This window comes from Megachile rotundata, chromosome 14, assembly GCF_050947335.1.
Source record: "Megachile rotundata isolate GNS110a chromosome 14, iyMegRotu1, whole genome shotgun sequence".
In the NCBI taxonomy this organism is placed as follows: Eukaryota; Metazoa; Arthropoda; class Insecta; order Hymenoptera; family Megachilidae; genus Megachile; species Megachile rotundata.
In genome coordinates, this window is record NC_134996.1 from 14,902,329 (window position 1) to 14,919,811 (window position 17,483).

A 17,483-nucleotide genomic window follows, 5' to 3' on the forward strand; every position below is an offset into this window, starting at 1 on the left:
ATGAAACATGTATACGCATTTAGATCGATTGTTTATATTTATGTTTTTGATTAAACGGTATTGGTTAATCAGGAAAATGAAAATATTAAGTATAAAACGAGTCACTTGCCAAACTAAAATGTTGAGAAAATAATAATTGATCAATTTGGTAAATTTTTAATTTACAAAGAAAGGTTTTTTATAAATCATATCGTTCGATTGTTTCAATAACTCTTTTTTAATATAGTCTATATGTACTTAACGTAATACTTAATCACGACACATCTGAAATCATTATTCACACCTATGTATGTAGACTTTCTGATATGACTCATTGTCCTAACTCCTGTATCTCCCTCCAGCTTTCTAGGGAAGCAGTGGGAGAAACAAGCTCAATTTTTATTGGTTTAGTCTCAGGAACGAACGAGAATTACCAAGTTCGAGCTTCGATGCTTTTTAATTTTGTCATGTAAAATTTTTCTTCCCTAACAGCAAATAGAAAAGTTCAATATGTACTTACTAATTTTTCAAATGTTCCAACTTTACGATTAAAAATTATTATATATTTTTCATGTTTTTATTTATAATTATAAAAATGCTAACTTATTTAAATAGGTGTTATAAATAAATATACATGTAATCTTTACGCGATATGCTTTCTAAAACTATTTATTCAAGTGATTAATCACCCTTTATATGTACATCCCTGGCGCAGACGGCGATGGTGGGGCTGAAACCCTCCTATGCACACCCTGTGTAGAGATACTCTGTCACAGACGTGCTTTGGAATCGAGCTCGCCCGTCAGAGAGTGAACGTTAAACCGGTTTATCTTATTTAACGTCTGTAACTTATTGTTAAAGTTTAAATAAAATATTGTGATTTAATTCATAAGAAGTATTGAACAAAAGAGTTATTAAACTACCGAGTTAAACAAAAATCATACTGATAAAACTTCAAATAAAAAGGTGATAAAAACGAAGTGGAACGTTAACATTATCGTTGCGAATAGAATCTTTCGAAGACTGTCTTTATCGTTAGACAGTCCGAACATCTTTAAAACGAGTTAAAGTAATATTCTTATTTAGAAGTTGTAAGAGAAAAAGAAAAATATTAAAAGCGTTCCAAAAGGAAACTTGAATTCTATGACAGGATAATTGTCTCCTCGCGTGTAGCAAAGATGGCTGAGTTAAAGGAACAACCAATCAGAAGGGAGCACGATTCGATGGACGATTTTGAGCATCTCGAACACGTACAGGATGGACAATCAAGTCATCTGGAACCTCAAACTACAAAAGTACATGAACATCAAGAACTCAATGTAGAAAAGGATATGATTAATTTTTCTCCTAATCAATCATTAAACGAACCAGAAGATCCAAGAAAATCAACGCTACTTCTGTTAGAATCTGAAAAAGGTAAACCGACCGTAGAAAGTAACTTGGAGGTTAGATCAAAGGAACCAGAACATGATTTGTTGACGGGTAAAATAGAAGATCAATCAGAAGTTATGAACGTTGAATCGATTAGTAAAAAGGAAGAGGAAAAACCGAAAACCGTAGAGAACGTAGAGGTTAAGGATAATAAAATCGTAGATCAGGGACCGGCAGTTGTTTCGTCTTTGGAGAAAAAAGCGGATGATGTATGGAACACCGTTGAAAAATCTCAACCTATTTTAGAACCTATTTCAAAGGAACAGAAAAAAGAAAAAAGTGTGAGTGAATATGTGCTTGCTGAAACAGGAAAAAAAGAACGAATCGGTGTACCAGAGACCAAGGAATCTGAATTTGAATCAGAACCAGAAGCATCACCGGCGAAAAGTTTCAGATCGGTCAAACAAGACGTAAAAACAGAAAGAATAGAAGAAGTAGAAATCGCGCCAAAAGAGATTTTTAGCAGCATGGGAATCGGTGAGTGCATGCAAACATTTATTTATATATACATATATATAGATATACATATTTTTAAAGATGCGACGTCACGTCTCGATGATTAGATCTAAAGGTTTCTATTAGGTTAGAAAATCTACGAATAAGTTAAAAATAAAAAATACTAAAGAGTCGTCGAAGATAACGCGAATGCTCGGTACGGCAGTTTTCCTTCAATTCGATCGATGCCGCTACGATTCGAATTAGTAATATCGGTTTATTTCGATACATATTAAAAATATTTATTCGAACATTTCGATTATCAACCTCCAAAGTCTTGAAAGCAGAAACGATCGGTATATGCTTACGAGGCATTAAGTAATTTAGCATCTTTGTACGAAGTGAGCCACGCTTCCGCTTGGCTACAACGTCATTGCTTTTCTGAGCCGTAACGATGCGATTATTTATTCCAGACACGTCACACTCCTTTTTAAGATGATTTTTTATTCCCTTACTAATTCAATAAGAATCTGATCCGCGAAAGATACGTATGTTTCACGAAACATCGTTTCTGTTCTATATGTATATTTTGTCATTGGGAAGACTGAACAAACACTTGTACATTTTAAGCCATAAAATACATGCTCGATTACGCAGACAAAATTATGTACATGTTTTAAAATTGTGATTCGCGATAATAACTGCATATATTTTGCGATAACGTTGTCAATGCTTGTTTCGCGTTAAATATAAGGATGTCGAGATACGAGCCGCAATGAGTATTATATTTTAATTGTGTCCAATTACATAATTTAAAATCAATGTTCCGTTATCATAATACGGTGTAACTCATTGTTCTCACAGAAAATAGTATCGTTATACCGTTATTTGTTTGCGATTATACGATGAATAACGGTAGAGAAGAATTTTGCGTTCGTAATTCTGTGTACATATTTATGATTCATATTAAGTTAGTCTCATTAAGGGGGTATCATCGTATGTTAGTACCTTGAGGTACCGTATTATTTGTGAACGTCAGCGATTACTAATATATATTATAAATTTCTTTAAAATAATTCAGTACTTTAATTACGAATTACCGATTTCTAAACGTGTGGCTGAGTAAACTTATGCGTCATCGCGTAACAATGCGCGAGATACTGATCCTTGTGCGGATATTATGTAGGCATATTTTCAGTTTTTTCCTCCATTCTTAATTTAGAGCAACTATATCGAAATTTGTAGATCGTTTTCACGTTGCTGTCTAATGATTATTCGAGGAAAAACGAAATAAGACGCAAGAAACCTTCGATCGATGGAATTGCGAATTGCGTGAGGTTACATCATGTTGCACCATAAAGTAGGGGACATACACATTTTGCGTATGGTTTCCACCGTAAATCGAAAACACCCGTTTCCTCTTTCTATATTGATCCACGGGCTACCTCATGACGTCCTTCGGTTGAACCAATGAGAAGATCCAGCCCATGGGATAACTACGCCATAGAATCATGCATTAGAATTTGGCTCGATCTACTTTCATTATGAAGTATACTTTTATCGCGAACATATACCACATGATACATACACCAGGAGTTAATCTCTTTTGATTGTTCGAAGAAACTAAAGCGTTATCCGAAATATGTTTTTCCCAGTACCCTGCTTTCGAAGTATAATTTTCATTCTTCGGTGAGATATTTTTATACGTTGTTTCAGAACGAAAAATTTCGCCTCTGACTCACCACGTATTTTCGACCGTCGCACACAACAGGTCACATTGTTTCTTTCAAATTCTTTTACATATTCGAAATAAAGTAATCATAATAGAGTTATCATTAAATTCTATAACAAATAAAACACAAATATTACTTTCGTTTGCTTTTACTGTTTCTTGGAAATGATCTCTGCAATTTCTAAGTGGTGCATGAAGTAAAGAAAGTAAAGTTACGCGTTTCCAATTAAATGTTTTTAATAATATCATTTCATTTAGAGCGTCAGGCTTCGTGAACTCTAAGACCTGGTTTATTTGCTCCACATAGCTCTCGTTCAATAGAAAACATCTTTATTATTAGAGCTTTGGGTGGAGAAATATTTTTGAAAAATGTTAAAATAGTAAAATGTTATATATAGTATACGTAGTATTTTATTGACAAAATTTCGCACAGAGTTCGTTTCTCAATCTCATGTTGACAGTAGCGATATTTATTATTCGCGCCATCTAACGGGTTTTACAGGAACTCATTGTACTTTGTCGCCGTACTATGCGCCATCTATTCTCGCTTAAAGTAACTAGTTGCGCTTGGTCAGAAGCCCTATCATTTCCTATACAACGTGGAAGTGGTGGGGATATCTGGAACTGTCTACGGGTCGATAATAGTCGTCAGTCCTGTTCTAGCTTCGAGGGGAAGAGTGTTGTTGAAGAGGTTCGCAATTTAAATTACACGAAGTCTTTTTTTTAACGCCAGTTTTAAAATTTTTTGGTATACATCGACAGGCGAACGTACGATCGAGGAAGCGTTTGAATGCAAATAAGTCAGTGACAAGAGAAGAAAAGGTGAAGAAATTAGGAAGAAAGAAGTTTGTGTCGAAAAGTGCGTCGATTGCGCTGTTAGTTCGGATTATCGAGGTAGTGTTCGAATGCGATACGTCTTTGACTCGATCGAGACGCAAGGTTAGGTGAAGATGGAAACGGAGCCGGTGTGTCCTATGAATTTTCCTGCCAAAGAAAAAGACGACGCTGGTGCGGTTTGCAAGAAGCCATGTTCCAGTGTAGCTAATGGCAGTCCTTGCTTCTGGAATATTCTTGATCCGTGTACGTGTATTTATTTACTATTCCTTCGTTCGACGTAACGCACATACTCGATGGTGTTCGGAGCATAAGACATGTCATGCACGGGTTTCATGTAGGGAGCCTAGTTGTACTTCTCGATTAGTGGGGCGTTTACGAAAGGAGCGCTTTGTTCAATTAATAAAGTCGATATTACTTTTATTAAAACGCTCGCATGTATAGAAAATAAACGCGACGTATCATTGATAGGTTCGCTATGACATTGTACCGACTAAAACGTTGCTTGATCAAGTCGAAAGAATTTTTATTTTAATAGAAAAATTAATCTTTCATTTATTTTAAAACGTATATCGTTTGTGTCATGAATTACTGCGCGCTAAAAAGATAAGATTGCAGTAAAAAGCTTAACATTAACGTTCGTATTATTATTACTATTTTTTTTTCTTAGAAATAATAAAACGACGTTGATCTAAAAAGCAAAAATTTTCAAATGTTTCAAAGAACTATCAGAAAGATTCTCGTACATCTTAACGTTGGTCAGTTATAACGAAGATCATTGTGAACAGTTATAGTATATCAGCAAATTTCCAGGGTCATAACACTCGGATATCGGGTTCCTATTTCAGAGTATAAGACTTTCTGTCAAATACGTATATTAATGTTACTTTTAAAATCGGATTAGTGTCACCTTGGCAGGTTTTAAAGAAATACGTTATCATTATCATTATATCAGTCATAACTTATTTGAAATTGTTTTTTCATAAATAAAGAATATTGGATATCAATTGATTTTTAAATAAATGTTAACGGTTTAATCTTTCAAGACATGTCTGACACTGCCTTCAATCACTCCATATCATTATGTCACATAACTTCTGTTAAACGAAATCATTAATTGAATTCATTTCTATTTTTACGAATTCAAAATTCTCTATATATGTTGAAGAACAGTACCAGTATCTCGTATTTTATCTTAATATGTCAGTTACTTGCCACTTATCTATGCTAAAAATATGCTTAATTAAGAAATATTTCTAAAAAAACAAACAGATAAAAAAGAAATAAATTTCTGAAATTTTTCCGTCACCGTGACTGGAACTTGTACCTTTCTTATATTTGTAGTTAAACATCGATAACATATTTAATATTACTACGGATTTAAAAAAACTGTACTCCTTCGATACTGTAGGGATAATGGACCGTTTACGGTAAATAGAAAATAGGAAAAGGAAAATGAAGAGGAGAAATAGAGAATTTTATATCCCTGGGTGCACCGACTGTCTGACATGCGCAGTAGAAACGCGATTTCTAAGTGGGTTATTGATCGGCGACTATCGGTTTTTATAAATATATTGCATACTGAACATTAAAACAGTGATTTTTTTTTATAAAGGAAGAGCAAACATCCTCTTTCCTTTTCAACGAAATGTGTTAACAAATTAAATCTTAAATCTATATGATCTTTGAATTATACGCGTGGATAGGGAGCTTATCGAAATAGATAGGTTATCTTCAAATTATCATCGAATTCTTCTGTACAAATCGCATCGTCACGTCTTCAAATGTAACTCGGATAATCTGTCTGTATTAACCAAAAAATGATGTATCACTCAAGAACCAGACATTTCAAATGTCCAGAATAAGATGTTCAGTTATCAAGTATAAATATAATCGAGAAGCTAATATAATTTTTTTTTTAAACGGTGATTAACGCTTGACAATTAATTTATGTCGTCAAGTTGAATTTCTGCTGTATCAAGTACAGATCAAAGATCACCCTCGTGCAACTTCTTTATCGTAATCGCACGCAAGCTCGAAATAATTTAGCAAAACAAGTATCCAATTGATTGGAAGCAAAATATCAATAATAATTAATTAGCAGAAGTTACGTAAGAAAGTAGCAGTTCGCGTCTGCTATTCCTACATGCATGATATAAGATATAATCCATGTTTTCGAGCATGTTTTTCATCGATTATCGTTTAGATAACAGCATACGAGTTACAAAATGTTCATTTCGAATAAGCGCGGATGATATCGAATTAATTTTCGTGTTTCTGCGATCATAAAAACTAGAAAGAACCGGCAGATTTCAGGGAAAATAGGATAAGTCGGTCCGACTGTATAGCGATAATGAATCGACTCGTGCCGAATTGTATTTTTATCGAAGTTAACGAAGAAAAGACGCTTCTGCAGATTTTTAGACAAATAGTCTGTTCAACGTACACGACGATGTAGAGATAGAAATTCGAGGTCATCGATTGCATAATACATTACGGCGTGTGTGCTAATTACACCGGTTGTTGCCAATCGATTACCATTTCAAGTTTATATTATTTTTCTTAGTTTCGTAAAATCATCGAAATTATTTGGACATAATTCTAAACCGGATCCACCGTCGAAAGAGTCGGCGAACGCGCAAACTTTCCTCGAACAAATATCAAAATTATAGCGCAGTGTGCGGTTTCCGAACCTTTTTTTTGCGGTTTGGTCTTGGTTAGGTATTACGTATTGGCTGATCCATATGTTTTTTTATATTTCAAGCGTAATAGTTATTAGTTACTTCTGTAATATACTATTTTAACGATTAATTTCGTAACGCTGCAATGATAATGTTTATAACTTTATATCCAATGTAAGTTTCTGACTGACAAACGAAAAGATCATCGTCATTGTCATTCGACGTCGACAAATTACCATTCGGTTACCCGCAAACCATTTTTTTTTCTCTTACGTCATTTATTCATGGCACGAATCATCGTAGAGTAGAAGTAAACTTTAATTGCGGACGATGAGAAACTAACATATTTCGATTCTGTTGTTTACAGACGCATGGTTTAACCCCGATAGACTGAATCCAAAAGGTAAGAGAAAAATCTCGACGTCGATGTAATCTATCTTCTCAGGCTTATATGTGTTATTTTTGTTTTGCATAAAATAATCATTTTTATCTTGTATAAACGTTGGCGTAAATTAAGACGACACACAGTACGCTATTCATCGTATACAGGATGATCCACTAAATATAAAATTAAAAAAAATGTCTGATTATATCGGAAAACATTATACACATATGTGTATAATTCAAGTGAATCTGTATTAACACTTTGACGATCGATGGCCACTCGTTATACTCGTTGCCATTTTATCGCAATAGTCGAGTACATAATCTTCCGTGTAATGATTGTTACATTATTGTAACAGCGCACAATAGGTAATTTAACCGTATTCTATCTGCATACAAAAAACATGCGAAATGACAAATCATAGTTGTCACGAAGTAGAAGATCGTCAACGTGTTAAATAAAATATTCGTCGTTTACGACGCTGTTGAGACAAGTTCTTTTTTCGTGTTGAAAAAGAGTAAATGGAAATATTATGTACATACGTTCTGGATGCTAATGTACAGTTGCACAGCGTCACTCTTTTGATTCTCGAACGATCTTTGAACCGGCTGAGCAAATTCCCATGAAAGATTACGTGTCTGTTGTTATATGTACGTATTTCACTACAACGTATTGACTCGTCATCGCTTTCTCTCTGATAATTCCGCTTTAAAAATCGGTTGCCAAGGGGCTCTTCGATGGCCAGCAGCTTAATCCTTTTCTCGAGTCGAACGTTAAACGTATCGGACGACGTTTTTCAAGCTAATTTTATCTTGAAAACGACGAATCCACGCGTTACAAGCCTTACGAGGACGCTGTTCCACGATGGAAATTACCGTACGAGATTTCTTTGACGTCGTATACCGGTTTAAGGTCTACCAATGTATCCGTTTAACGCGACATATCACTAATGACTTCATTTCTGAGCGCATTCGATGCTTTGTTCTTCCTAATTCAACATAGTCTCTGAGCAGTTTTAGATGAACCGTGAGTTTCGTTTGTATTCCAATACCAAAGAATTTTCCATACGAGAACTGGAAGTGACTCGAAACTGTCACCCTATTTATATTCAAAGTAATCAAAGTTAATCCTATGCAACGCCTTCAAGAAACGGTTAACGATGAATTTCTAACTGTAAATTGTATTCGAAAGAACGTTTTTTTATCAGCCGGCAGGCTAAAATTGATCGAATCGAATCCGATGACTCACCAAACGATTTTTATATTCTCCTCTGGCATTAGTTGTGCGTTCCGACTTGGTAATACGATCATTCACAGTGTCGATTGTAATATAGTCGTTGCATAACCACGCTGTCTACCGAGTTTGGAACCGCTTCTTCAGTTATACATTTATATGTATAAGCTCTCTTTCGCGCGTCTACGTCCAGTTGACTTCCTAACGATAATGGACAATGCCATTCGCATGAATAAACAATCGTATGATTTAGTAATTAGTATATTTGTCTTGTTTCTCAATCCTTCTTAATCCGTACATTCATAATATCGAGACACACTTGCGGCGCATATTACAGTAGACACGTACGTAATCGAGGTTCTTGTCCGGAATGAGTCAGATCTATACGTTTAACGATTTTTGAAAGCGAAAAATTGATCGATCTCTAAAAAGTGCGTGTGGCACACATTTTTCGTAAGCAATAACACTTGATAAGCGCTTAGAGTGACAAAGTGTGCGCATAGCAAGTGCTTGTAGACGCGAAAAAAGTAATCAATAATCAAGTTGCGACATTTTGCTTCGCTTTTTGTGGTCATGTTAACTCGTGTAAATGATCGTACATATTAGTAAGGCCGTAGAACGCAGTCGTCGATTCCATCGAAAAAGCAAAGTGTACGCAATATGTACGTTGGTCAATTATTCCGAAATTGATCGAAATTGCACGGTTCCAATTCGAACTAGTCAAAATTCGTTGGCGGTAGAATCCAAAAAAGCCGGAGACGATTGGCGGCTGGTTGGCGGTTAAATATAGTATCCAGCCTGTTCAAGTTTGGTCCTCTGCCAAGCTATCCTCAAAGAGAACTCTCGCTTATCCCCGAGTGCTTCGTCCGCAGTCAATCTCTACCCCGAGTGCCGTATCTCTGTTCGATCTTGTCGCGTTTTTACGTTCTTCTTCGATCTTCCCTCGAATCCAAGAGGGAGGAAGAAACGAAAGTGGAACCAGAGTAGGAGGAAGGAACATGGCCATCAAGAAGGAAGAACGTGAGTAGACGAGGAAGATGTGCAAGGGTTATTCGGAAGCGGAGAAACGACAGTGCCGGGCGTTGACAGGGTGCCAGTAAAAGGTGGCAAAACGCGCAGACGCGTTACATCAGACTAATCAAACAGGGTGGGAGTGGATTTTTTTTGGAAAACTTCATCGTTTCGATTGTCTCGAGTTTGAATCGAGATACCCTTCTTAATGATGGAAAAATTTTGATCGATTCAAAAAAGAGAGAAAAGCATGCTGTGAAGTTTATTGTATTGCAAGAGAATCGTAACTTGGAGTCACTGATTTCAATGAAAGTTGTCAGAAAGATAGAAACTGGTCGACGACTTGTCTGTCGCACAAAAAAAATATTCTTCATTTTGTCGTCGATGGGACAGAATTAAAGCCGAGGCACTTTGTATTGTTTGCTTGGGAACATTTTACTTTTAGTTTGGACATGGCCCAACTTTCCGTCCGTAACAATCGATCGTGAGTTCTGTGAACTAGAAAAAAATAAATCGTAATAAAAATTCGATGATCAGAGATGCTTGGTGGTACTTGGCGGTAACCGGAACGTTGTATAACACCGCAATGCGACGACCCGACTGGAAGCTGAAACAGCAATTCTCTTTTGAACGGTAGTAGAGCACTTGACGAATTCGATTGAGAAACTGCGAAAGTATTAATAGACGATACAAACGAGATGAATTCCCCGGATGATTCTCAGAAATCAAGATTCTTTGGATTTTCATATTTTTCCTAAAAAAATTTTTTCCTAGAATTTTATGAGACATATGAACGTTATGTCACGTTACATACGTTTCTTTTTTCACTAATATGCTTGCTAGTAGAGAATAGGCAACCCGTGAACGAAAAGCCGCTAAAAACGCTGCCAGTCTTGATTTATGAATAATAAAGGAAATGTACGTGACGTAAGCTTATGAGAAAAAAAAGCTATTATTTGAAATTCGAACCCTAGTGTATAATTTAGTGTAGCAGGGGGTTGTAGTAACAGAGGGTGAATCGTCGACGAGGATAGAATACATTGGCAGGTGTATTTCTGTGAACAATAAGGGACGTCGAGGCAACGGCCGACACTGCGACGCCGGGCGTCGTACCACCGGACGACAACTTATTGATTTTCCACCGCCAAACCGCACCCCAGCATTCCCTCTATCTTCTTCTTTCGATACGCGATACTCGAACGATGTTTCTTAAAGGAACGGCCGTTTCTTATGATCTTGGATTTTCCAAATCTTGTGTTCGTTAATGATTTTTATTTCTCTTTATATTCAAACATTTTAAAATACTACCTCTCGAACATTTCAAGATTATTCGGACTACGTTCAGACTCGAATTTACTTTTATTTAAAACGAGTGAAACGAGTCTCCATCGAGAAGAACCTAACGAATTTTAACGAAAGATGTTCGATCAGTAATCGCGAGAGAGAATGACATACATTCGTTTGGCAGAATCGCTCGAATAGCAAAGTCACGACAGGCCTTGGGAACAATTTAATAGAGCGTCCTTTTTGGATTAGAGACAAAGCCGAAGCTAATACAAAATTCGAGGATCTACCAACTTTTCTATTATTAGGATAACCTCGCGGCTGATACATCAGCCACCGTCCATTAATCACCGTTCTGATATTTAATTACCTCGCATTGTCTCGATTACACGGACACTTATCCGTCAAATCTTCAATTACTCGGATATCTCTCTTAATTAACATGTTAGAAATCGACTACTAACACCGTGCATCATGAAAGGAACATTAATATCATCGATAATGATTAGCTTCGATGCCCTTCAGAAAAAGGAAGATATTATAAGTATAACAATTAATAATTGTTATTATAATGTGACTTATTATCGATGCAGTTACGATACCGTTAATTCACCCGAATTATTCGTGTGTTTCGTTTACTACAAGCGGATAAATAAAACGGTGTGCACAGTTCTTTTTTTAGTCTTTTCAATTTGTCATTTATGTTCCCGGTTGTTCCACCGGCTTCGCGGTTCCCTTTCTACCAGTTAGCTGTTCCTGTTTCTTCTCCCACTTCGTGGATTATCTTCTGTACACGTATCAGCGTAGTATCACGAGATAGCTACATGTGGCAGTTTCTTCCGATACTTTCGTTGTACGTTCTCGAGCTGTCATTTTCCAGGTTAGCGTAGTCAGTTCGCAAGAATGACACGAAGCAATAAGTTAAGAACCCCCTTGGAAGATCTCCTCGATGAAAGTCCCGGTGAGTTGATGCCGGTTTCTTTTCTTTTATCTTTCGGTGAAAGATTCGGCCGAGTAACATATGGTTCGAACACGTGGTCCTACTCAAGTATTCGCGTTAAACCTGTTTCTCTAGCGCGATTAGGGTTTTCGTTCTTCAGGCTATGACAATACTCGATAAAACTCTAGTGTTCCGGAATTAATGCGAACACGATCGTTAAGTAATATGATTATGAACTTGTCTCAATAATCATGAAAAAGTATTACGAAGCTTTTATCGTCCAAGAAGCATGCTTAATCCTTAACTTATCCAAAGATTTTACACCCAACACTCCATTTCTACCTTAAGTGTCGTTCATGAAAAAAATTCACTTTATATAAATTTTAAGAGGGCCAACCTGTATATGCATACCGAACCGATGATCGTGAATGACTTTTCATCGATCAATACACGAACACGCAGCTACTACCTACGGCAAATTGCGTAGTAAGAATGCATCGATCGATGTGTACAAAGTAAATAATTCGTTGTTATTTCTGTTTTAGTGGCAGCTTTAATTTACTGGCGCGATCCAAAGAAATCGGGAGCCGTTTTTGGATGTATACTTGGCGTGCTCCTCTCGCTGGCCTATTTCAGTCTGATAAGCGTTCTTGCTTATCTGTCTCTTCTCGTCCTCACCGGCACCATTGCCTTCAGGATCTACAAGACCGTCCTACAAGCTCTCCAGAAGACCTCTGACGGACATCCTTTCAAGTAAATATACTCATAGTTCAATCGAGGAAACACCCATCGAATAAACTTGAATTACTAAAAACGTAGACATATTCTAATTTCAGAGACATTCTGGAACTTGACTTGACGTTGTCCGCGGAGAAGGTGCACGAAGTCGCGGTCGTAGCCGTTGCACATGCAAATGCAGCTATCAGCGAACTACGTAGGCTCTTCCTTGTAGAGGACTTTGTCGATTCCTTGAAATTTGGTGTTCTTCTTTGGTGCCTCACTTACGTGGGATCTTGGTTCAATGGCATGACTTTGATCATAATCGGTAAATAATATCACTACAAACAGTATTTATCGTCAAGAGGATTTCAATTTACGATTTGATCGTATGTTTGCCTTCTTACCAAAATGTATTATGAATTCATTGTGCTCGTTGAACAATACCAAAGTACCTACAGTTCTTCAGTGTTTATTCAGCTTTGACGATAATCTTAGCGATGTCTAAGAGAACTTTGTAATATTATATATACAATAGATCGTTGACTGAATCGATTTTGTTTATCTCGTTACAGGAGTAATTGCCTTGTTCACACTACCGAAGGTTTACGAAACAAATAAGGCACAAATCGATCAAAATTTGGCCTTGGTGCATGGCAAGATCAATGAGCTTACCGCTAAGTAAGTACAGTTAATATGAAATTCGATTAAAAGAAAAAAGAACAAAAAATTCTTATAGATTGATTCAGTAGCATTTATGAATGTTTAATAAATGCGCCTGTTAATATTTCGACAGTATTTATCGCCTTTGTTAATATACAGATATTATTATTCAAGTATAATCTACGCATTGAGCTTTGTAATATACCACTATGGTAGTAACATGTGTCTTCTCTGTGCTCGCTCATTTATTCCATAAAGTATTAATGTGCCCTCGTACTAAAGCATGCGTATAGAGTATGTACAACTGATGTTCCCCCCGATGGAATGGACAATTATGGCGTTGGTCATAGGTGTTCATCACGATGCAAAGTCTACTGAAATAATATAAGTCTCGCGTTTTATATGTTCGTTGTAAAATTGTTTCAATTTAAATGACAGATGCATACTTTTGTAAAATATACAGATCAAAATAATTTATTGTTGAAATTGGAGAATTATCGTTTCAAATATTCACTTACTTAAATACTGTTTCAGAGTGAAAGCTGCAATACCGCTTGGTAAGAAAGAACCAATAAAGGAAGAATAAAGTACGAAAACATACCACCACGCGGGGGCAAAAGAAATCTAAGCGAGTTTGTCGGGCAACTGGAGAATCCACGCAGGAATGAAATGAAGAACAGTGCTGTAAACAAACTGAAGAGATGAGATATTTATTTAAAAAGCAAAGAAAGAACACACACACACACATACGTACACGTATAGTTCAGTGGAAAACTGCGAGGGAGAATGTTTACGAAAAAATATCGAACAATCGAGGAAAGTAAATCGTAACAAAAAGAAATCACTAATAACAGCGAAAATATAGGAAAAAATAGCATACTGCGAAAGATAAAGATTGCAAGCAAAAGTTGGTTAGTGTGTTAAGGTTTAAACTAATAAATTTTTTTAAATTATGGAATTATCGAATACGAATTGAAAAAAAAAAATTAATAAAAGTAGCATCAATAGAAAAGCATGGCTTACGAAGAATTGTAACGAGAAAGTATTCAAAATATATATAAGAAACTGAAGGTAATAATAGAATCCTTAAAAAGAATTTCTGAAAGAGTGAGAAAGAAGATATAAGTATGAACAGAAATAGAAATGTTAAAAGATGGTCGGAAGGACAACGAAAAGAACGTAAAGTTTAGTAAAAAAAAAGAAAAAATACAAACAACGGTCTTCTGATGGTTTAGTCGTGGGCAGCTGGATTTCATTGTCCGACGACGACGTAACGCGAGTTTTCCTTTTTTGGAACTGCACGATGTCCCTGTTGATGGAAATAAACGAAAAGAAGTAACATGTAGCGATTATGTTAATTCGTTGCGACACGAGAAAAGACAGAGTTCTTTATTGTACTCTGCTACAAAATCACGAATGGTGCAATGCGTGTGTTTCTTAGGGGTTTCCTCCTGTTTTTCTTCCCCTTTTTTGTTATTTTTCCTCACACTCTCCCACAACAATCCATACTGATATTCTTCTTCGAATGACGAATGGTATGCGGCTCCATTAAAATCGATCGTCGTTCATTTTTCAAAAGTTTCTTAATTCCAATGTCTTTTAGCGATGCTGCTTTGGCAGAGAGATAACGAAAGGTAATTTTCACGGCATAAAACTGATTATTCTTTTTTCAACGAACAAAATCTTTGATTTTATATGTAAAACAGTATCTATGATTTAATCAGTAATGGACAGAGATTTCCCTTTTAAAATTAAATAACGATAGCGAATGTTATGTTAGGAAAATTAATTTCCTTATTATCTGTATATTGAATTAAGTGTTCTTTTTCAAGTTTTTCACTTTTCATTTATACGTTTTCGTAATTGCTTATATATTTTTAATTTATAGGAAAAATCGAAATTGATTTGATTTCAGTACACAATCGCAAAACATACGAGGGTTCAACAAATAATATGAAAATTCTATTTTCTTGATGCAATATATTATTTTGGATCGATTTTATAATTTTATTTTATAGTTTAACAATATGCTAAGTATATCTACTTTTTAAAAAATTGGCGTAGAACCATTTTCTATTCTACGAACAAATTTTTTTCTTTCTCAAATGTAGAGATAAAAGATTTTCTTTATAACAATAATATGTGAATTCTGTTACTAATATTTTTTATGTATCATCGAATATACATATGTGTATGCTATATTTGTCGTCTGTTTAAAAAATGATATAAAAAACGTTACAATTTAAAAAAAAATATATATATATATATGTATATCATTGTTTTATATTATATTTTGTAGAGAATTATTCTTTATAAAAAAGACACGTAATTTATTGTATCAAATAGGATTTAATTGGAAGATTATAATGTTTTATCGGTTGCTTGGATAAAGGAATTTCTCGCTTTTTTGCTAATGATGTTTCACAAAATTGCGCAGGAGGAAGGATAATTGTTTATAATCGTAATCGAATATACAAAATAATCAATTTTCAATTGGAACATATTGATTGCCTTAATATATTTATTTTGTATGAAAAGGGAGAGTGTGCTGGATGTGCATGTACGTATGCGTGCGAGAAAGGGCATGAAAGTGTTAGAATTTGAAAGACTTTGTTATCGATTGTTAACAACGTTGCAAATGTTGTAAGTGTTGCAACTCTTGAATTATCATTTTTTAAAGTAACATTAAACATTAGCGTGTACGTAGTACTATTTAATTAAAAATCAATTGATTTTTAATACATCTAAGATTTCTATAAAGTTTACACATAAATTTACAAATAATAAATTTTTAATTATATCGTATATTCGAGGTTAATTAAGAATTAATTAATTTGTATTGAATCTAAAAGTTATTTTTCCAAAATAAAGTAATTTTTATCGCTTTAAAGCTTGACTAGTGATCAATTAATAAAATTCACAAATAATCTGTTGAATGAACAATTTGCTTCGTCTCTTGTTTATTACAACAAAGAATATTCTAATCTGTTTTTTTTTTCTTTTTACGAACGATCGATTTTTCCTTTACAAAGTTTTCTAGAAAATCTTTTTTCTTTTCAGAACTAATAAAACTTTAGCGGATAAGTCGGTAAAAGAAAGTTTTTGAAAATCACACCGCTAATTACGTTCATTGATGGATCCGCATATCAATCGATTTCTATTCATTGATCATAACTCTTTAAAGACAGTAAGAAAGAAAACGGCTACGAGTGTATGTGTGTGTATATGAATACGTGAGAATAAGATACAGCGCCGTTTGTTTTTTCTTCGGCGTATTCGAAGAATTTTTTCTTCGATCAATACAATTATCGCTATCACATTACTAAGTGTAACTATATGGTTAAATCATTATGATGGAAAGTTGTTGGCTGAATTGCGAGTTTTTATTATAATAATATCGTTTCAAGTAAAATCGATGTTGGTACTGAAATTCCGTGAGAGATTTAAAAACCGTTTAATGTCGTTAATTCGTTTAACATACATATACATGCGTATATACACATTAAAAAGCTAATGAATTTAGAAACTTTCAGTTTCTGAATTTTTAATACAGAGACACGAATCCTTTAGAATTTTACGATCCGTCGAACATCTTTTTTTATTTGGAAATATACGTATTGTGCCACATGTTCTAGAACACACTCTGTATAACTTCAAATATTTCGAAAACTGAATGTTTTTAAATTCATTCGTTCACGCAATTGTTCGCAACAGCACAGTTTATGGCTGTATCTTAACGACATTTTATCGAGTACCATGTCGTTTTTTACTTTAAAATGTAGCGTCCAGAAAGAGACGACTATGATACGACAAGAATCGTCAGAGAAGTTGGATAAAAATGGAAGAAAAATCTTTTTCAGAATGCGAATTGTAATACGCGTATCGCTTATTGACGTTTTCATTATTGCATCTGCATCCGCACGATTAATTTATAAATAAATTATACGAAATAAAACACTTAATTGTAAAATTCTCTTTTCTCATTGTCGTCCTATTCGATTTAAAAATCTATACTTTATCGAGTCAACTTATGGAATGCTTAAAAAATGATGCATGCAGCGCCATCTAACCACGCAGAGCGATACTATGTCCAAATAGTTCAATAACTCGATCGATATTATCGATTCTGATCACGTGATCACCATAGTTTAGTGCGCT

The 17,483-nt window shown here is 35.0% G+C and overlaps 1 protein-coding gene across 7 annotated transcripts; it reads left to right on the plus strand.

Moving 5' to 3' along the window:
* The first annotated feature begins 741 nt into the window (after nucleotides 1–741).
* On the plus strand, nucleotides 742–17,295 carry Rtnl1 (reticulon). Of its 7 annotated transcripts, none has more exons than XM_012295245.2 (6): nucleotides 742–1,887; nucleotides 7,460–7,495; nucleotides 12,491–12,698; nucleotides 12,782–12,990; nucleotides 13,238–13,343; nucleotides 13,860–17,295. In XM_012295245.2, the coding sequence occupies exons 1-6, from the start codon at nucleotides 1,158–1,160 to the stop codon at nucleotides 13,909–13,911; spliced, it is 1,341 nt and encodes a 446-aa protein (XP_012150635.1). In that variant the 5' UTR covers nucleotides 742–1,157; the 3' UTR covers nucleotides 13,912–17,295. The 7 variants fall into 7 exon arrangements, with proteins under 7 accessions (XP_012150635.1, XP_012150636.1, XP_012150637.1 ...); XM_012295247.2 differs by lacking the exon at nucleotides 742–1,887 and adding an exon at nucleotides 4,218–4,657; XM_012295246.2 differs by lacking the exon at nucleotides 7,460–7,495.
* The last annotated feature ends 188 nt before the right edge of the window (nucleotides 17,296–17,483 follow it).